Source organism: Dermacentor andersoni, chromosome 4, assembly GCF_023375885.2.
Source record: "Dermacentor andersoni chromosome 4, qqDerAnde1_hic_scaffold, whole genome shotgun sequence".
In the NCBI taxonomy this organism is placed as follows: domain Eukaryota; kingdom Metazoa; phylum Arthropoda; class Arachnida; order Ixodida; family Ixodidae; genus Dermacentor; species Dermacentor andersoni.
Genome location: NC_092817.1, coordinates 101,356,822 through 101,378,742, shown reverse-complemented (window position 1 = coordinate 101,378,742; position 21,921 = coordinate 101,356,822). Strand labels below are relative to the sequence as shown.

Here is a 21,921-nt window from a genome sequence, read left to right as displayed (position 1 = left end):
CATTAACACCGAATGAACCGCGCTTTCGCCTCCAACAAAACTATTCTCTAGCATGTAGCTCACTAAATATGCATAGTGCAAAAAAAGAATATTAAGAATACTGTGATAAAACGGGAGACTTCCTAACGGAAGCTGCTGGCTCCATAGACTGGCCACGTCAATCAAGGCCTTGGTTTGGGCCTGTTTGTCTGTCATACTGGGAAGCTAAATGGCGCTGTAAGTGCCGTGTGCTGTCGTTTATATGTCTGTCCCTGTCTTTGGAGGGCTAGTGACGTTGCCAGTATGACGGGATGAACTTGGACAAATTGCAAAGTGACAAAATCAGCGTACAAACATACGCGGAATAAGTGTGTAGGCCCTGCGTATTCAGTGGCAGAAGAAGAAAGCAATCGGGAATATTTAGTTGTCTACGCTTGCTACAGTTGAAGTCGCGCTCAATCAGAAATCCATGGGTCGTGGCGCATTTGCTCTAACTTCAATACTTCCAACACCGACGCAGACATCGTGCCTATGGAGCGCAATTATAGCTTGAAGTATGTAGCTATTCTTAAATACCTACGTCTACTATGAAAATAAATTCACCTTTGCCTCGCCAGATATGAAAGTGTCTTACCCCGACTGGTTTCCTTGCTTCAGCTGATTATAGGGAATGCGTTTTGTTAACCAGTCTAATGCTTTAAAATTGCATGTTTATGTGAAAGACTGGGGCTTCCTACAACAATTACTGTAGTGAACTGTGGTCCTAACGTCTATGGGAGCTCAAAGCATGACGGATCAGCCAGCACAAAAATGAATATTAGCGCATGAATTTGCCTAAATTTGGTCCTTTTGGTTTCAAGCTGCTTTATGATTTCGATCACTAATTGATTACTTTTAACAACATAGCATATTGCAAGTCCATCAATTCACAGTAATTGTTCACGTGTACAGACTGCTATTATCTTCAGTCTTTAGATATATATGACAGCTTCGAAATTAAGGCCAACAAAAGCAGGCAAAGTGCAATGAACAAAGCTAGAAGGACGTCTGAAGCGACAAGCCCGAACATGAGAAAAACCTTGTACTAATCAACATCCTCATGGTGGCTGAATGAACAATCGCAGTGCCCGTGTTTTGCCTAGTAACTATAGTGGGAAACTGCCTGGTTTCCCGACGTTACCGCATCGTTGCTGCTTTTTCGCACTCACCTTTGTGCCAGAATATCTGGGTGAGAGGGTATCCGGCAGCCGGGCAGTGAACCATCAGCGTGCGTCCTGCCAACACGGACACGTTGCGCATGACACGAATGAACGGGGGACCCCTCACATTCAGCCGCGCACCGTGGGACACAGTTTCGACATCATTGCTTGCGTGACACTGGTACCGGCCGCCGTCCTCCGTAGTCGCAGCCGTTACATTGACGAAGCTGTTCACCTGTAAGCGTTTCGAATGAGCCGTTAAGTATTTATAAATGCGAGAAATAAATTAGTAAGGAACCGCACTTTCATCTCCAACAAAGGTATTCCCTAGCATGGTGCTCACTAAATATGCCTAGTGCAAAAAAAAAAAAGAAAAGAAAAAGAACGTTAGGAATACGGTGATAAAAATGGAGACTTCCTTACGGAAGCTACTGGCTCCACAGCCTGGCCACATCAAGTTACACGATTCAGGTATACGGGCTTACACATGCGATCGAGTCATGATGCGTAATATAAGCACTCTTATGGCGGTATATATAAACGAACAGAAGAGCAACGACTGTTTCCCTTACCATTTTCGAACCGGCAGGTGTTTGAGTTCTTCCCTTTGGTAATCAGCCTGGTCAGCTATATAGATTTCCTAACTCAATGGAAGCAATCTTTTGCCGGGTCTACAATAACTGGTGGCTTCTGCGACACTTCACTATGGGCTGACCCTTGTTTTTCCTGATCCCTGAACCTTTGCACAATCGAGTTCTGTACACTTGCAGCCCCTAATGGAAGTTTCAAGCACACACCCTGCCTGCCTGAGAGAGGCATGCGAGCTTCGTCCACTTACCTTAAGTGCACCTCATACTTTTGCACCACCACATAATGCATTGATGGCTAACGTACCTGCCCGTCGTTGGTGACGAAGTCTCCAATGCGCACGCGCATGTTTTCCACAACAGGCTCGCCGTCGAGACTCCACGTGATCTGCGGCAAGGGCGCGCCCGTTGCTGCGCACTTGAGCGATACCGATGAGCCTGGATCCACTGTCTGCTCGGAAAACCGGTGCATGAGAACAGGAGGATCATCTGCATCAGAAGAAATGTGGCTACGTTTAAAGGGTGTAGGTTGAGGTGACTTGTTTATCTGGGCCGACAGCCTGCTCAGGGATAAGGACGCACGAAAAAGACAAAGACAAGCGCTGAACGTCAAACAAAGTTGTATTTTAATAGGCGTACACGCTTATGTATGCAGAGCGCTGATACTAGAGCACGGGCATTCACAGGATTCTGGTACATGTCATAAAGAAAAGAAAAGAGGAGGAGAAGGAAAATGTTTACTTCAAGCGGAAATAAGAAAAAGGTCAGCGTTGGTCCTTGGCTTGTGATTTCGAGTTGTCAGTAGTACGCTACTTGCGAAGATTGTTGTGTAACTTTCACAATGGTGCAAGGCGAATATTCGTACTTTACAATCTATTTTTTTTTCGTCACACTTGGTTGCCGCTGTAAAGCCGATTGCGTTGAGGCCCGATGAAGTCGAAAGAAAAGAAGACAAACAGGGTCTTTATTACGCGACGACCCTAGTATACAAGGCGTAAAAAACAAGATGCGGTATACTGAGCACTATTTGGCCCCAGAGGCTTCTCGTACTCGAAGGCGCGCAATTAAAATGCATCATTGATGGCCTCAAGATGCATGACGGTTTAGGGAACGTGGAAGTCAGGACTGAAGATGCTTTTGATTCCCAGCAGCTACCAGTTATGGGCACTCACCTTCGCGTTTATGTTGGACTGTTATTACGTATTTGCAGTGCATTGATTGCTCCAGTGACTATTTCCTACCAAATGTTGCTTAATTCAAGCTCTCGGTCCACAATAACCCCAATCTCTATGAACGCGTAATAATTAGAAGTGCCTCTTAATCGCAATATTGGAATGACACTGTGAAAAACGGCTAAAGAAACACGCTTCAACAATATATATATATATATATATATATATATATATATATATATATATCAAATTAGAGCTTCAGTGCTTGCAAATGGGTAGCAGATGTAAACAGCACCCAGCAAATTTATTGCAATCAGTGTCCAAGGCGATGTTGTGTCGTGAAACATGTATCACTCTACAAATAGAAGTACTAAAAACATCTTATTTTCCGTAACTTCAAGTTTTGGGTCTGTTCAGCCTGTTCAATTTCGGGTCTTGTCACTGCGTTGTGGGAATCTCCTGAAATATGCGAGCAGTTCGTGTATTGTTAGGTGCTCTGGCACTCTAAGAATGCCGGCTTTTCCGCATACTGAGTTCCCTCAAAGTACACCCGTCGCGGCAGGGAGCGAAGCGGGACCACGTGCGTGCTCAGCGCTTGTACGCCAGTGAAACTGAGCCAGCACAGTTGTTGGAAACGACTTGCGCATTGGTGAAGTTATGGCAAGATGGCGAATTCATGCCTTTATACCTGAAGTCACAACCATAACGGGGTTCCGGATCAAATACTAACGGAAGCTGAAAGCATGTATGTGTTGTCAATAGTCTGTGACGACGCTCTTGCTGTTATATTTTTATTTGAGTAGAACATATTTTGACAGTGGTACTAAAATGCCGGCGATGCGAAAGGAAACGGACGGGAAGTGCTTGCTGCAAGGCTAAAGCTTGCCATAAATCAATAGAGCAATGTGGTTAGCAATAGCAAAGATAAATCTCGTGAAGCACGAGTGGAGCATGTACTGCCTCCATTAAGAAATTGCATAAAAATGCAATAATACTCTAGAAAGCACTTAAGCATATTTTTCTTTAAGAAAATCTTTCTAAAGGAGGTAGCTTCTTATCGAATTTCGTAAGATTCAGTGTTCGTTTGCCCAACCTGTGAGAAACGAAATTGACGATCGCCGCGCTGAATACTCCATAAACAGGAAGGCGCAGAGAAACGGGACATGGTGGGCAAATTATTGATTGTTGAAATTGGTGCAGCTTTCCTTTACGAAAAGGAACCTCAAGCAGCGGAAACGTAACGATCCACCCCAAACGAAGGGCCATGCTCTCTTTTGTTCGGTAAACATTGTCGGATATTATCTATAGCTATGGCAACGTTCGTCGTGATTTTCGTCGCCCGAGCACCAGGCGAACCGAGAGCACCGAGTAAGCATCGATCTGATGCGCCAGTTTTGATACAATCTGAAACGAAACCTATCCTCCTACCGCCTCTTTGGCGTAGAAATGATTGAGCTAGACTAGACGTGTTCGTATTTCTCCACTGTTTCCGTACTGTCGTTCTGTTGCGGTCCACCCATCGTTAGAAATTACACTGCACGCAAATGAGAACCAATCACAAAGCACACATTATTTGCAGAAAGTTTAGAAAGCTGCTGTTGATTGATTAACTTATGGACTATGATAATTTTAGGCTAGATAAACAAGTATTCGAAAGCTAAAACGACGTGGCTGGCTTGTTACCTGTTGGTAATCTTCAGAATTGAACATGTTAGATGCGCGACAAACATCACAACCAAGATGGATTAATATATCGGAAACTCGAAGCGTGCGCTAGTTCAGCCGAGCAAAACTTAACAACAGTTAGTAAGTACAAGCGGAAGAGCGCGTCGTGGATTTGCTGCTCACCACCCAGCGTAATCTCAGCCGTGCCTTGAGCCCAGTCGTAGTCGTTCAGCGCGAAACACTGGTACATCCCCTTGTCGTCCCGCAGCACGTTGGGTATGTGCAGTTTCTCCCGCGTCAGCATCTTGACGCGCGAAGAGACGACGGGCTGTCCATTTTTGACCCACACCACGGATGACACAGGGTGACCAGTGGTGGTGCAGTTGAGTGTCGCCGGAGCACCCTCGGTGGCCACTATTCGCTTAGGACGAACCGTCGCTGTCAGTGGGGCTGCAAAAGCATTGCAATGCACAACTGAAGTACTGCGTGGGAGAAACAGTCATATATTGCATGTAATTATCACAAGTAGTGGGCGCCTCGCAAGCCTTCTGTAAATTCATATGCAAACGCAAGAGGGACGCAATAGGCAAGGGATACACTTACACAGAACACACGTTAAGAATATAATGTTTAACGTACGTAGCAAAAAAAGACTGATTTGCACCACTTATTGTTTCTTCGCTCGATGACATACTGTTGAACGGCATTAATATTCCAGCGTTAAATCTCATCTGTTACATTGTCTGGGTCACGCACAAGTTTCAGCTGCACAGAGGTTTATTAGGCGTGGATGGCGATTTGTTGACGGGAGAGGTGGATGTTGAGGTAGAGTGGTTACTGCTGCCGTGTGTATAATAGATTTGGCTTCTGGAAAGTCTGCTGTTGTGAAATTATGCTAAAAATTAATAGCTTTTATGAATGGAAGAAAACTCAGAACTTCATAAAAACAACAGAAAATGACACACTATAACGTAGCCATTAAAAATTGGCTGAGAAAAATAAAGAAACTGTGATTCCGAGCGGACGCCCTGAACATAACTTGAACACATTTATTCCATTCCCAAATCGGGATTTAGTTACTTGTTTGCGCCTCATACGGTCATGTTTGTAGCGTCTTTTGAACTTTTTGTTCATTCAGGCACCAGTGCTTTCTGTTACGCGTTGTAGAAGGATAACATAACTCTTATGCCGGTCGAGGTTTCATTCACTGGAATTCCTTGCAGGAGTGTGGCATAGTTCACTAAATGCATGCCAACTACTAAAATCAAATAGAAAAGTAGGAAAAAATGAAACACACACACACACACAGACACACACACACACACACACACACACGCACACACACACACACACGCACGCACACGCACACGCACACGCGCACGCACACACAGCTTTCACCTTACCGATCCAAGAACGTGCCTGCTTGGTGCACGCTCTTCCCAGGATGAGTGGCTTAACTGGGTGCCTATATAACACTCCCATTCTCGCAACCGGCCGTGCGCGATTACGAATGGGAACGAATGCGCCCATTGGCCATTTTTTCCGTACGGAAGCACGTAGTGTACCTGTGATTGTGAGTTGAGTCTCCATCCGGTCCTCGCCGATGGAATTGTTGACGACGCACACATACTTGCTACCGTCGCCGACTAAAGCACGTCGGAAGAGCAGTGTGCCGTCTGCTTGAGACACTCGACCTGCCGAGTCCAGCGATACCTTCCAGCCGCCTTCGACGCGGTGCCAGGAGTACGTGGGAATCGGGTAACCTTGCGCTGCACAGGGGATCTTCACGTTATCGCCTTGGCGAGCCCGCACCACAGGCCTGCGGTCCGTCAGCCTTGGCGCCGTGTTCACGTGTGTGTCTATAAAAAAATTAAAAAAATTCACCGACAATTACGATACTTCCTAATGCAAAATATGAGCGCAGCTGTATGCCTGTTTACATTTCGTGATATACTGGCTGGCGCGGACAATCTGTCTCATTGCAAGCGCAGCGAGATGTGGTGGCAATGCTTTGCTAATCGGGAGGTCGCGAGAGGCGGCGCGTAGGTGACGCGTGGGCGCGATTCACGGCAGCCGCCGCAGACAGACCTCCGGTCATGTAGCGCTTTGTTTCCATACAGGCGGCGCGCGCTACTCTGGCGCCATCTCGTGCCATCGTCGCCGCAGAGCCCGTCTCGCGCGCCACTACGTTTTCCTTCTCACGCTTTCGCCATACCCTCGTCCTTCGCTTTCAGCCTCACGGTTCAGCTGCACGCACCTCCTCCGCTTTCCTCCTCGCGCTCTCTCCGCTATGGCCATCTTTCATTTCCCGCTGCGCTCCGCGTTTGCTTTGATCATTCGCTGTGTTCGTTCGCTCGGTTACGAGGCACAACACTGATGCTCGCCGCAGGATAGGACGCCTAAGAGCTACGCTCTAAAAGAGATGTTCGCCGACATGCCCACGGAAACAAGTCAATGACATGCAAAATGGAAGTGACACTTAGAAGGTGGAGACTTTTGCAGCAGGTGTTAAGAACAAAGTAGATGCTTCCGCGTCAAGCGCAACAGCATAAATTGTGGATGGGGTTTAACCCAACAAAGTACATGGTAAGTTTTTTTGCTACAGTAAATTTAATTTCTGAATATTCTAATTTAGCAGCGGTAAACCTAATGCCAAATTGATAGTTACCCATGGCCATAGTAGCGTTTTGATACGCTGAACAAAATTTTGGGCTCTCGTTGATAAAAAAAATCGATTACAATTTAATTGAGTAGTATCGTAAGTACTTTAACTACGGTATAACTTTGTAGTTCTTGCTAGAAATGAACTCCTCACAGCCAGAAATAAATGTGAGCATAGTCTTCTAATTGTTTTTTATGTCGAATGGTGTTTGCGATTCCTGGGGTTAAGCGGGCGTCTTTTTAGAATAAGAGAGGGCCCGCAAAGCGTTGCATGGGGAGGCGTGTTCGCAATGACCGTAGTAGATAGTGCCGTGGATGAGGTAATTTTAAAGAGATAATTAGACTTGTACAGATAACATTACAAAACGAAAAGTAGAGACGCCTCAGTACAGTGCCCTTTTTTTCCACTAGAAGCCTTTGCCAAGGTAATGAATTTTACTATCTTGTGTTCTCAAACGCGCGTTGCATCACCCCCCGTCTTTGCGCTTATCACACAGAGTCTCCGTGTCGGTGGGTTATAGTATATGCGTAACCTAATCCTTTAGGGAAATATATCTTATATTTTTTCTACTCCTGCTTCTGTGTGGAAACTTTCTTTGTCTGGATAAGTCCATTTTCCTTCGATTTCATTCTACGCGGCGCCATGAATGCGGCGTTGTGCTGCTGCACTGGACTGTTCTGTACCGGCGTAATATGGGGTTGTGCTGCGACCTCGTGCTGTTGCACAAGATCGTGGCTTTAATTTTCCGCTGTGGCGGCGGCATTCAGAGTGGGGCAAGAAGCGCTCGTGTAGCGTGCATTGTGTGCACATTAATGAGTCTCAGTCGCTCAATATTATCCAGTAGTTCTCTACAAGTGTTGCCCCTCGCAACGCAGCGTGCAATTTTACTGCGCCTCATGTATGACGTATTTCAGTGGTGGCAATACGATGCGTCGCAACATTGGTTCAGTGCTAATCGCATTAGCGTCAACATTCATCTTGCGATGAGCTCTACCGTATTTTGTCTTTATCTTTATTTCAATAAAATGCTGTATTTTCACGATGTAGTGGTTGTTGTAGAGACACAAATACTAGCGAAAAGATGAATAGAAAAACCAAGCACTTCTTTGAGTGACCTTGTGCCCCGAAAGTAAGAACAAAACTGAAGTGACTGTGATGTGGCAGCAAGCGCGGTGAGCTTGTTTTATGCATGGCTCATCGTATATGGCGTAAATGTATACAGAACTCACATCTGTTCGACAGTGCATCGTCAGATTCACGACGTGCGTGCGATTTGGTTAAGTTGGGCCCTTCTTACTATCGACTTGACGGCAACGTTGACAATTGTTCCAATGCAGCAAGCTTGAGTTGTACGATACCAATAACATAACAACAGCGGCACTATAAACATAAATAACAATTAAGAAAACAGTAACCTTTCGGTTAAAGCGATCACCAGCGAACAGCAAGATGGTCGCACGACTGTCAATTTATCCTTTAAGTAAACTTTCTTTTCTGACCAATAAAGCAACGAGTTCCAAGCTGCCAATATGAAGCAGGTCTTCCTTATCGAAGTCTCATAATCGTGCCATTGCTAATAGGCGCAGTGGTTAGTGTCACCGCTCTCAAGTTATCCGAAAACAGAAGCCACATGTAGAACGTGCAACGAATATCTCGGTCTCTCTTTTTCTTTTGTACGTATGTTCATTTACTTACCGTTTATTAAGGCCATGTCATAGGAATAAACGGTGTAAACCCGTCCAAGGGCTGAGTGATAACTGACATACATACATTTAAGAAGCTGTCATTCTACTGATATATTCGCCGTGGGCTTTTCTTACATGAACTTAAACGTCACAGCAAGGCACCGGAGAACACCTTTCTATGTTACAAACTTGTATAGCGCTTCCAGTACAACACTCTTTTTTCTTTCAGTGTTGTCAAAGGTAATGCGTGGTAGTTTAAAATTGTAACACAGAGTTTTTACAAGTAAAGGTATTCATAGATAAGCGTCAGAAGCCGCAATGGTGAATAGCACTATAGGAGCATCCTCGGGCACAGCTAAAAACAAGACTCTGTAGTCTCTCGAAATTAAAAACCTGGCGCTTAGGACATCGAAACCACAATTTCGAAACAGACCACCCAACGTGAGGTACGAACTCGCGACCTTCAGATTAAAAGTCTAATGTTTTCGAACTTCGATGAATGCTACTGAAAAAAAAGCTATCATTGTGGTATCAAGTATATGGATAACTTTCAAAGTTTATTGCTTCAAGGTGCTTACATGTGGTGATAGATATGAAATACAAAAGGAAGTCAAAGGCTGTATTGGGACCTCCGGCACCCAACATCAATTTGAACGAAACAATGGATAGTAGAACTAGTTGAAATTTATTTACGGTTGAAAATCATAATGCGTACCACGCTTCAAATGGCATCAAGAGAAAGTAAAGTAGTGTATTCCCAGATGGCCTGCATATCTTTTCTCCCTGCTATACGCTCTTTTGTTTTTATGACATGGTGATAATATTGCATGGCCAACCAGACGCATTTCTGGTTAACATCCTTGCCTTCTCTCTTTATTTCCTCCCCCTCCACCAAGCACACATCGCTTTTACAAGGAAACAAGGCGTAATGCTTTAAATACTTCAAGAAAGAAAAACAGAAGGAATGCATAATCATATTTATGTTTGTGAAAAATAACCAAACATCGTGAAACATTCCCAACAGCATAGTTGATGAGGTCGCCATGAATAACCGATTGCAGAAATGGGACATCCTGAAGCACGTTTACGTATTCGTCGACCGAAGTGGATACGCGAGCAGCATATATAGATTCCGCGGATAAATGCAGAAAGTGCGACCCAAACCAAGCAAACGAGCAAGAATGGTGTGGCCATTTGCATAGTTTCTGAAAATTTACATCCATCGAGCGAGCCATGTTGGCAGCGACTGACAGCGGCGGTCCCGTCTAAAAAAAGTGAATCGTGTAAGAATTGGTGAAATTTGTATAGTAGTTCTTCCACTTTGAGTGTCGCACATGTTCTTTCCTTTACAATTCTTGCTGACGACGATAATTTTTTTTTCACAGTACTAACGAATGTTTCTCCGTATGTTTGCTTTTCGTATCTCCTACGTTTTATCTACGTCCACTTCAACACAGAAGTAAAATAACGTTCCCCGGTATGTCTGCGCGCTCGTTCGAAGCCGAGTGGCCGAGTCACATCGAACGAATCACTCAGCATGACCAAAAGCAAAATATTAAAAAAAACAGAACCCTTTATTGCGCTGCATTGTTGATTTCCACTGGGAAAACTGGCAGGCCCGTTAGAAATTTGCATGAATGCCACGCGGCGGGTCCCAAGCGTTTTCTTTTTCGCGCGATGAGGCGCTCTGCGCTCGATAATGGTTGAGATTAGTGCAAGCGATAATAAATGGCTCGCCACTCTATCGACATGTAAACAGCAGCGCCGCAACGTACAGCCGATGAAACGGCGACGTACTAGCTTCGAGTAGGACGTGACCGGCTGGAGCTGGTGTTCCGAGAGTGTATAGTTGACACGCAACGATCGATACAGGCTAGGTCGTGTCTCGCAAGCCGAACCAAACTAGCGTGCCCGGGGCCCAACCATCCGTGAAGATTCATTTTAATTAGGCTTCCACGTCAATGCGAAAGCGAAACTGCAATTTCGCGTGTTTCTATGCTGCCAAGAGCACGTTCCACATATTATTGGATGCATTGGATGTGGCAGAACGTTCAGTGAAAGCAAAAAAAAAAAAAACGAAATTTATGACTTAATGTTTTTGCGGGAACCACCACGAAACAAATCGAGTTTTGAGCCTAGTTTCTTTGCGAAGTCTGCTCTTTCATGATGGCAGAATTGACCTAATGATGTGTTTACGATGAAACTGAGGCGGAGGGGGTTATCTTTAGTTGAAGTTTGCTTTTTTTTGCCTCTTCAGTATTCCAACACGATGCTATCGGGAAAATTATTTGTGCTTATCTTGCGCTGAGTCTTTGAAATAAAAAATAATTGTAAATTGACTTATCCAATTGTTGGCCAAGCTGTGATAGGGTACTATTAGTTTTGTAGGATTGGGAAGCCTTGCTAGTTTGTGCTTATTTTACAATAAAGCAAACAAAGGCAAAAATACGCCTACAGATAGACTGTGGAGGCGGAGACCGAACACATCACCATCTTATTGTCCGTCCAGCACACTATTGGCTACACACTGGAAGTTCTTCAGGAACAGTAGAGAAGCGGCAGCTGCTTTGAGTGTACGGAACACAAACGACAGGACGGTGATGTCAGCCATGATTGTTGCAACGAAGAAATAATGACGGAAAGAAAACGATGGGCTACTAAATTCAGTTGGTTATTTGCTGACGATGAGCTGAGATGTTTCTTTCTGAATAACAACAACTGAAATATTATTCCACCAAGTTAATTATGTGTTCATTGTAACTCTATATTTACTACACATTCTGCCAAATCTATTTATTTTCCATCCTTTAAACAGTGGCACACAGATAGTAGGGCTGCTGAAGAAAGTTGCCAATGTTCTGCTAGGTTTCTTATTGTAACATCTCACGTGCGCTACACAAAAGAGGGCTGACTGTAGTCCTTGATTAGCTCTAAACGCAAAGGACACGGCCATGTACACACCAATGATGATGAGCCTGGCAACTGTAGAGCTCCTAAAAACTTTTCCCGTGAGCCTATGCTTGGCTTGGCAGTAGTACTTGCGGTGGCTGTCGGTGCTTGGGTCGACTTTGCGGACGTGCAGCTCGCCAGATGGGAACACGGTGTAGCGACCACCTGCATGAGAAGAGATTTGAGTCCCATAATTAAACCATGGCGGAGGAATTGAAAGAAGCCTCTCAACTTGGCATGAAAGCTCGTTATCAAATTTGAGTAGCAAATGATTATTCGGGAATGCCTTTTAGGTGAAAGGATATGTCTTAGGGAAAAAAAAAAACATTCAACCTGAAAAAGAACTTCTAGACAAAATTAATCAAATTCGGGAGTTTTGCAGGCTAGAACCACAATATGATTATGAGACATGCCGTAGTGATGGACTCCGCATTAATTTTTACCATCTGGGGTTGTTTAACGAGCACCAAGTGCACGGTACACGGGCGTCTTTGCACTTCGCCCGCATCGAAATACGGCCGCCTCTGAAGCTTGTGTTTACAATGAGTGGTTTTCGGTGTTCACGTGAACTTTACTCGTGTAGCATAGGACTCAATGTCGGAGAGATGGTCTGTATGATGCACACAAAGTAATAAAATATGTCTGGAAAAGAGCGTTTCATGAATATCTTTTTAAATCTTTTTCGTGTATGCGTGGGTATGGGTGGAGGGCGATGGCCTAGTTTTCCACGCTAACATTTACGCCCTCTGTGATAGCAATTATATGGACATTCCAGACGAACATTAGCCGTCCGCATCGCTGTGAGATTCCTTAAATAGTCGAAGTACCATAAGATCGTGGCTGCGTGCCCTGTACTGTAGGTGAGAGGGAAAGTGTGCGAGGGTGAACCGAGAGGGATGGTGGCTTGATGCAGCGGTGCCTTTTCGCACGCACGAGAGAGGTAGGTGTCGTGTGCTCAAGGTGGGGGGGGGGGAGTAGAGGGGGCCAAGTTAGTGTGCATCTCCTCTTCTACTCCAGCTGCGGTGGCTGAGCGCAGCCGCACGCTTCCTATCTTGGAGGCAATCTGAGTTGGCCTCGAATGCCAACCGACCGGATATAGCTGATGGCTTCGTGTATGCTGTGTTCTTTCGCGACTAGTTCGCGTTGAAGTGAGAGACAGCACGAAGGGGAATTCGCTCGCCGCTGCTGCCGCTCTTCATCACGCCAGCGTTCTGACAGCAAGTGACTGGGGTCATCGAGTGAGATGAGTGGGTGAGTGAGTGAGTGAGTGAGTGAGTGAGTGAGTGAGTGAGTGAGTGAGTGAGTGAGTGAGTGAGTGAGTGAGTGAGTGAGTGAGTGAGTGAGTGAGTGAGTGAGTGAGTGAGTGAGTGAGTGTAAAAACTTTATTTCGGATCAGAGTAGACACAGGTGAAACCCCGTGCCACACGGGTAGTCCCGCGTAGGCACCACAAAGCTGAGCTTGACGGCCTGATCGTGTTCATGTTTGCCTGTGTGTACGTAGCACTGTGCTTGTTAATTTAGTTAGGAAAGAACGTTTACATTAGTTTACACGTCTGTTAAAACTACTAATTTTAATTGGTATGGCTGTCTATTGACTGACTATCAAAATCAGTGCTTCGCCATTCGCGCTAAACCGTGACTTCTTATTTGAAAAGGTACAGTTAGTTGCGTGTTTTTTTTTTGACGCTGACAGCCAAAGGCCTATATGCACATTGTTCCCAAAATTTGTACCCTGTTACTGTCATGTCAGTCTGCCCACTCACTTTCTGTTCAATGCTATAAACAGTTTATTTAGGATGAAACCCATAAATAAATATCCTCTTTCAAAAAGAAAGTAAGAATGTTTTATATTTCTTAGGCTCCGATTAGCAATTTCTCGAGTACACCATGCGAAAAAATGTTGAAATAAGTGCTAATAGCATTTATTAGCTGGTATTTAGGCCGATGATGTTCGTTTATTTGTTCTGATGTAAGGGCGTGGTTCAGATAAAGCACGACGCATAGTTGAAGACATATTCTGGCAGGGATACCTGGGGTTGTTTCCGCTGTCATTAGGTTTGAAGCCAATATGTCTAAACGGCACGCCATTACCGCGTTTTACAAATGAACAGATAGTCCGCTTAGCGTTGCGATTTAACATTACTTGTTTAAGCATTCCGAAGAATGATCGAAAGGCTAAAGTGAAAACGATTAAATGCCAACATGAAGTATATTTTCTATAAAGAAATGAAAGATCACGTATAGGATACAGCCAAGAATGGTACTGAAGTATAGCTAAAAATTATGTTCGCATTATAAGTTTCTGGGAAAATAAAAACAACAGAAATGCTTCTATTAAGATAGCCTGAAAAATCTAGGCTATAATTTGGTGATTAATAGTGTCCAGTAGTTCTTGAGGTGGCCCTAGAGACTTCTTAAAGATTGTATGAGTACAGGGTAGTTCTTATCAAGATTTGGTGGGAGTCCCTTACTCTACCTAGGAGCCAGGGGCTCATAACTGCTGCTTGCAGAAGCTTAGAAACAAAATCAGAGTCACTGGACTCTGGGGCTTCCTTTTCTGGAACCATATTATAGTGGAGTACATCTCGCCTAAGAGGCACATGTTGGCATTTCTCAAAGGGCGAGCGGTACTGCTCAACTGCGACATTTGATAAAAAAAGCAGCAGGATTCAACGTACAGCAAAAGCGGTCTACGGAAAACAGTAGATGAATAACCCTTAAAGGCAGTTCGTAAACTTTCCCAACACGTACGTAACGTCAGTTAAGAACACATTAACTGCGACATGAATAGTGCTTTAAGAGCAACTTGGCTAAAGAGCTTCGTAAGCGAAACTTCTTAATAACTGGTTCTGCGTGTGCAGCGCGAATGTTCAAGGCTCACTCACCTGAATCTGTGTCAGCGTGTACGACGAGTCCGTCATCCCGCACCCATGACGTCACCGTGACGTACTCCTTGACGAAGCTCGGGATCTGGCAGCGCAGCACACCGGTGTTGCCTTTGATTACGAACTCGTCGTACACTTGCACGTCGAACTCCTGGTTGACGGCTGCATGCGCAGAGAGAGACAACCGTAAGGGGTCTTTAGAATTTGGTTTGCATATGTTTGCAACTCGCAAGGCCGGCTGTGCAGGGATGACCCATTTATATGGCGATGTCTCGAAATTAATTAAGTGTTCATAACTGCAAGATACACCGTCAGCGGTCATTTAAGACAGAATGGCGAATTTTTTTTTCTTTAGAAACAATGGTTCAAGTAAAGGAATTTACACAAATATTGGAGAGCTTGTGGTGTTAGGTATATCACTAAATTTCTTTTGATTTGAACGGAATGGAACGATGTTGCAAGAAAACGGTCGGCGTGAATAAGTATAGATTGCTATGTTTATTATTAATCGGCTGCGCTATCCTGATACCTCGGTACGTGAAGTTATGAAGGCTGAACACCCTGATAAGTGTGAACTTTATGATAAGCATGAAGTTTATATTTCAATACAAATAGGTAGTTTTTTAGTTTCATTACTGCGGTGTTCTCAATATGTGTTAGTGCTTGCGAGACTCGTGCTAAACCTAATCTAGTTCCTGTTTTATTTGCTCTGACAAAGGTTTCTCTCAGGCACGTTTGTACACGTCTCTACTTTGCACATCGAAAGCAATATCATTTCTAAGGATACGGTTGCCTCCATACAGGAGAATATTACGCTAGATTTTTAGGCGCTTTACCATATTCAATGTCGCGCTATTACCCTACATAAGCGTGTAATAGATTCACATTTTGAATAAAGGTTTCTGATCAAAATTAATTCAATAATACATCCCCACCACTACTATTGTTCCACTTCAGTCATTCAGAAAGAGAGCAAAAAGAGAGCAGAAAGAGAGAGCAGAAAGAGAGCAAGAATTTCGAAGAAAAAAGATAAACGTCAAACATTATGCGTAAAATCACGATAAAAAGTGACGAATTTCATCATACCGCAACAAATAATAAAGGAAAAAGAACTGGCCTTTTACAATCCGTGCTCATGGCTTTACGATTTGAGAGACATGCTTCTTGTGACAAAAAACATCACGGTTTTACGCCTTAAACTATACGCACTGGTCGAAAGCAAAACGTGTGTTCCTCCCTATACTCCTTGCAGGCATAAGGGAAGCAATCTGAAAACAGTATGATGTAGCCTTTTTATATAGCTTGGTCTGCACATGAAATGTTGTTGGTTTTAGTTTTATTATTTACCGGGAAAGTGGGCCCAACTTCATTACAGTTCCAGATTAACAACCGCGATGACGTTTCTGTATTCAAGGGAGAGAAAAAGACACACGGAACTATCACGAGAACAAAATGAATGCGGCGAACTGTTCTTCTCCCGTGCACGCCTCACGAATTCGTTTCCCTCCAGAAGCGGTGGCGCAGCTCGGGTATCATCGGTAACTTTTGCTTCATTCTTTCAGTTGCACTATTCTGGCCTAATTGGAAAAACTTGCGGAAGCTGCCTTGTCCTAGCGAATGGCAGCAAGCTCAAATGCGCGGTGGAATGCGCGTCGTTGAGATATAAATAAAAAAGGAATGTCTGGAGAAAACCCTGCAACGAGAAAACGTTGTTCTGAATCAGAGGACATAATCAGGCCGAAGAGAACAATGTTACACGGAGGATTGGGTGATATCTTAGTTACTTTAGTCAGGATGTCATACTTCTTAAACCTTGTAATGCTATCAATGTATTCCAAGGCGCTGGGTGGAACTGTACTTTGGGAGTCGTTTTTTTTTTCTTGCAGCAGAAAGCACATATGCGCATATATAAACGGAATAAGTGAGGCCCCTTAACTCTATACTGTTCGTGGTCGAACAGCCAGTAGCGACCGTGGGATGAAGAAAATAATAAGCAAAGACATGGCCATTATTGCGTAGTACGTATTTTCGTATTTTCTGTATGGAATAGTTTTCTGTGCTTGCTCTCGGCAAGAAAAGCTGCAAGGAAACGTAAGAAAATCCCGACGTTAAATTAGTGAGACTGCAAAAGCAAGATTGGGTAGGGGAAAAGAAAAAAAAAAGAAACTAGACGAATACGTTACCAGCAGCTTCGGTCAGAACAGTTCCCTGTTATGACCGTAATGTTATGCAGCAACACAAACAAAAAAAGAAACCTGGAAAGCAAGTGACTTCGCGGAACCACGGGTCCCCCTACCCATAAAAACAAAACATCAAAAAGCAAGAAAAAAATGGTCTGGTTTCACTTTGCCGCCTTTTATTTTTATTTTTGGGCTGCATCACACAACTCGAGAATGTAGCAGTCGTCGCAATATAATAACCACTTATTTTGCTGATGATAATTTCGTAAGATAACCTGTAATAAAATTTAAAAAGCGCCCTCGTCTCCGAACGACAGTGGCAATAATCTTGTTGCATGTGTAGTATTGTGCTACAAAAGCACAATGATGACAAGAAGAAGAGAAAGAAACGTTTGGCATTATTGTACAATACGACTTTTCTGTATTTTCATTGTGGAATAAATTTCATGGAACGTATAACCTGGAGTATATAATTTACGAAGTTCACTACACACATGGAGATATGTTAACCCCCGTTTAGCATGCAGTGGCACCACGGGGAGGTTACTATCTTTTCCTGTTCGTTCATTTCGGTGCTGCTGTAGCTGTTGAGGGGAAGTATGACAAAACAAGTAGCTCAAAATTTTAATTAGCACAACCGGTGCAAAGTATTTGTTGCAATTTTAGTCGCGCTTACTAGAATTCGCGTTCCTGTATTCATTTGCGGTGAACAACTCGTAATATGCGTTAAAAAAATCTAGGGCAGAACTCAGCACCGCTAGCTAAGTATGCGACATCATATTGTCGCGGGACAGTTATCCACGCAGGCTCACGATGACGCAGCGAAAGGAAGACGATGAAGGCGCGCCTGAGCTCGTGTGTGTACTTCCCCATATCGCCTACGGTAGTACATCGGCTAGTGTAAATACATATTTCTCCTGTCGCCTTCCTTGTTGCATTTTGGTGGAAGTGCTGGGTGTCGATCCCAGTAACAATCGGAAAGACCGTTTACGCGACCGTGATATAAACCATTTACAGCATCATACTCATAGGCGCCGCCATATTTGGTCACGTGACAGCGTCCGCCATTGAATGCCACCTGATCACCGTTTGCTCGATTTTTGACAGTGACGACCGCGGCCGCGTGCATAGTTCAGGCTTATTTATCGCTTTTGTCTGCGCTGCAATCTAAATAGCGCGCAAGCTGACCGGCTGATAAGGTGACGCAGCAGCTAGATATTTGTTTTTATCCTTTACATTCTCCTCTTTACAGTGGGATAGTTGTAAGGCTGTTATGGTCGAGCGTCTGTTGTCGTCGCCGACATTATGGGAAACAACTTCGTTCGGCAATACGCGTCTATGCGCGCGCAGAAAACGCCTGTTTGCAAACTTTACCCACCACAGTGATTGGTTCAGACCGCGTCAACCTTGTTGCAAAGGTTGGTCAGACCAACTTGGGAATGGTTTTTCTCACAGCGCAGATTAAAATGTATTTGAGTATGTGAGCACAAAAATGTTGCAAGTGTTTGAGCGATCACTCGTCTCCTGCTTTATTCCTGGCGCAGGAAAATAAAACTTGCGATGCCCGCCTATTATTCTACGTTGGACTTCGCTGCTATGAAAACTGAAGTTGCTCCAATATGTCCGCCATGCTTGCGAGGGGTGGACGCAGCTCTTATTTGCAAGATTTTATTGAAGTTCAACATTCCGTGATATGTTCTGCCAGTGTTGGCGCTAACTCTGCAGTGTGTTGTCGCTGTAGGTGGTGACAACCTGGCAGTCATTGCCGGCATTAGGTTGCGGGTAATTGCCGGCAATTGGCTATCCAGCACTGGCGGTTGAGCTTGTGCTAAATAGTGCTACGGAAATTCTGAATTGTCTACTAATGTATAAGCATTCTTTGGCTGGACTGCTACTTCGCTTTAGCTTGCTTATTTAGCTAGCTTATGCCTATCTAGCTATCGCTACCGATCATCTACGATTACAGTATTATAACAAGTCCATGTGTTAACGCGACCAATTATGCATTTATTTTGCAAATATGTTGTATCAACTGAGCCGAAACGCCGTCACAACATGTCTTTGTTTTGCCGCACCAAAGCTTTCTCTTTTCTTTTTTTATTTCCCTGTTTTTTTTTTTCCGTTTACGTTACGACCTTGACACGACGACGGCAACTTCACCACTTTCTTTTTCTAACGCTGCCAATCGTCTACTATTACACTATGATAACGGTTACATGTTTTCACGTATTCATTTTCGTTTTTCCTTACGTCCTGGACACGGAGATGGCGACGTTATCATTCTTTTTTTGTGTGTGTGTGTGTGTTGCTCACACAGATATCTTTCGGCCACGCTGGGGTCAATGGTTTGAATCCCGGTCAAAAGTATTTGTGTTTTTGTAACACCACCACTCATCTACTACCACGCTATTAGAGCGATTACATGAGTTAACATGACAAATTATGCATTTACTTTGCAAATATGAGGTGTCATGGGACGGAGAGATTTTGATGAGGCACTCGCAAGAGAATGATTACGTATTTAAAACAAACCCGGAGATTTGCGGGCCAATACAACAATGTGATTATGTGACATGCCGTAGTTGGGGACCCTGAAGTAATTTTGACCATCTGGGTTTTCTACCTAGTCCACGGTGCACGGGCGTCATTGCATTTCGCCCTCATCGAGATGCGGCCAGAATTTGATCTCACGCCCAAGCTTAGCTGGGCAATTCAAAGCCACTACACCACCATGGCGAGTCTGGTGGTTGTCTTTCGGAAAGGACTGCGTGCATAATGGTCGCAAACACTGACGCTGTGCAGCTGAGGTGAATGAAGCTCGCGCACATCCATAGCAGCTCTTGCACGAAAAAGCACTTCTCCCCTCTGCTGCCTCACATTTTAAATAAAGAATGCTAGGCGATCCCCGGCCTCTCAGCGGAAAGCTGCTGGACCAATTCAGAAGGCTTCCAATGGCGGCGCACTTGTGGCAGCCCCTGGTGCATATTGCGCCGATTGCTTTTACGTCTGAAGATTTTTATGTCTCAAAAGCTGCGCACGCGTGTGTCATGGGTGATCTTGCACACTTTCGTTTACCAAAGTGACGTTTCTGTACCTCGTATGGCTTTTGGGGAAGATGTTGTATTGCATGTTATTAGCCCTACACGTTCGTAGCGTCTCCTCTCTTCAGAGGATGCCGCTGTGAGAGCTATTTCGTATAGCACATGCCTCCAGACCCTTGTGTTTCAAGGGCTCTGAGGAGGCAGTAGTGCTCTAGCATTTCTTATAATCTGATATATTTTACATATCGTATCATTCTTTTTAAATTCATCTCAATGTTCATAGTACAAATCATACGTCATCACGATAATATTATACAGATTTTACGCACTTTAGAGCGACTATACTTAAGGTCCCTTTACAGCCACGTCACACCAACTTCATAGAAATCATAATTACACTGCAAACTCATTACCACAGACATGGCGCTCTTTGGGCATACTTGGCCCTTGCGCCATTAAACATCAAACATTCATTCATTCATGGCTTTTGGGATTGTGATAAAGCTTTGAAGCAATCACGTATGCCCGACACACCTCGAGTTTTTTGTTGGATATGTCCATAGCGGCAATAACATTTTACCATACCATACCATACCACCATAGGGGGTCAAGTCTGCCTATATTGCTATGAAGAAATGTCTGACTGATAGAGAGATACGCTTTGACTCTATCACATCAGCCTGATGCTCTAACCATTGGGCCACGATTGCACGCATGCTTCTCTTATGACAAAGTCGCTTTATGAAACGTCTGATGCATGCATCACGTGCCAGTTTCTCGCATTCTCCTCTCGTGGCCGTTAGCACTTTGAGAAACTCTGCACAGCGTTCGAGATCCGGCCCCCTTTTATAGACTGCATTCGCGACCAGGCCATACGTTTCGCCAAACGGATACTTACAAAGTTTGTGAGGTTCACCAATAATGCTGTCACATTAAAGATTTTCTTCCCCCATAATAAATATGCTCTTTTTGTGGCTGGATTTCTGTGCCCACGTTTCCTCTGGTAAAGAGGCACGGCGAGTAGTGCTTTTTCTTTAAGTTCGCCATGCATTGTGTTCATCGTCATTCTCACCGTCATCATTATTGTTATCATATTCTAAAACTGGTACAGCGCAACATAGAAAGGACGAAACAAGCCGAGCCGTCCACATAAAGGAACAGAGCGCTGGCTGGCTCGGCTTGTTTCTTCGTTTCTATGTTGCGCTGCACCAGTTTTAGAATGCAATACCAGCTCACCCAATCCTCAACCCTAATGTCATCATATTATTGTACGTACGCGCTGCTCCTCCTATGTGCGCGGTTGCAGCAGCGAGTATTTCTAAGCCGGCATCGGGTGAACACTCAGCTCACCCTCAGCCAGCTTCCTTGACGTCAGTGACTGCATGCGAGCCGGTCTCTAACGACCGGCAAACAAGTGACTGCAGACGATGAGCATCTATTCATCTGACACCATGTCTCTTGTTCCCGCTAAAGATCACGCAAGATCGAAGGCATTTCTCCTTTGGAAGCTCTCGGCATGCATAACAATTTCACAACCCGCTGCCCATCTATCTGCTGTCGTGTCGACACCATTGTCCGTTAAGCGGCTGAAGACGGAACACGATACTGCGTCGTTCCACGTCGAGGCCTCCGACGACGCTTTCAACATTCTCGATGATTCTTCTCGGTGGCCAATGTCTTGCTTGTTCAAGCCGTTTCGTGGTAGGCTTCATTACACCATGATATTACGCAAGGAGAAGCAAGAAAAGGAGGCAGTGGAAGAGGAGTGAAAAGGAGAGTGACGTATCAATGGTGCAGCAGATATATGCATGTTCTACGAAAATGTTGGAGGCCTTCGCACCAGAGTGAATCAGATTTTTTTTCAAATGGTGCTTCTTCTGTTTATTCTATACTTGTTTTTAGTGAGACCTGGATTTT

The 21,921-nt window shown here is 44.4% G+C and overlaps 1 protein-coding gene across 2 annotated transcripts in view; it reads right to left on the bottom strand.

Annotated features, from left to right (window-relative positions):
- Window positions 1-21,921, bottom strand: part of LOC126536547 (cell adhesion molecule Dscam1-like) — a 142,498-nt gene that overhangs the window by 29,925 nt on the left and 90,652 nt on the right. For both annotated transcript variants that reach the window (XM_055074079.1, XM_050183560.2), the window contains exons 3-8: window positions 14,784-14,945; window positions 11,911-12,063; window positions 6,168-6,461; window positions 4,786-5,052; window positions 2,073-2,254; window positions 1,188-1,413 (exon numbers count right to left, since the gene is read on the bottom strand). In XM_055074079.1, the coding sequence (XP_054930054.1) occupies window positions 1,188-1,413; window positions 2,073-2,254; window positions 4,786-5,052; window positions 6,168-6,461; window positions 11,911-12,063; window positions 14,784-14,945 (1,284 nt within the window). The remainder of the gene's footprint in view (window positions 1-1,187; window positions 1,414-2,072; window positions 2,255-4,785; window positions 5,053-6,167; window positions 6,462-11,910; window positions 12,064-14,783; window positions 14,946-21,921) is intronic.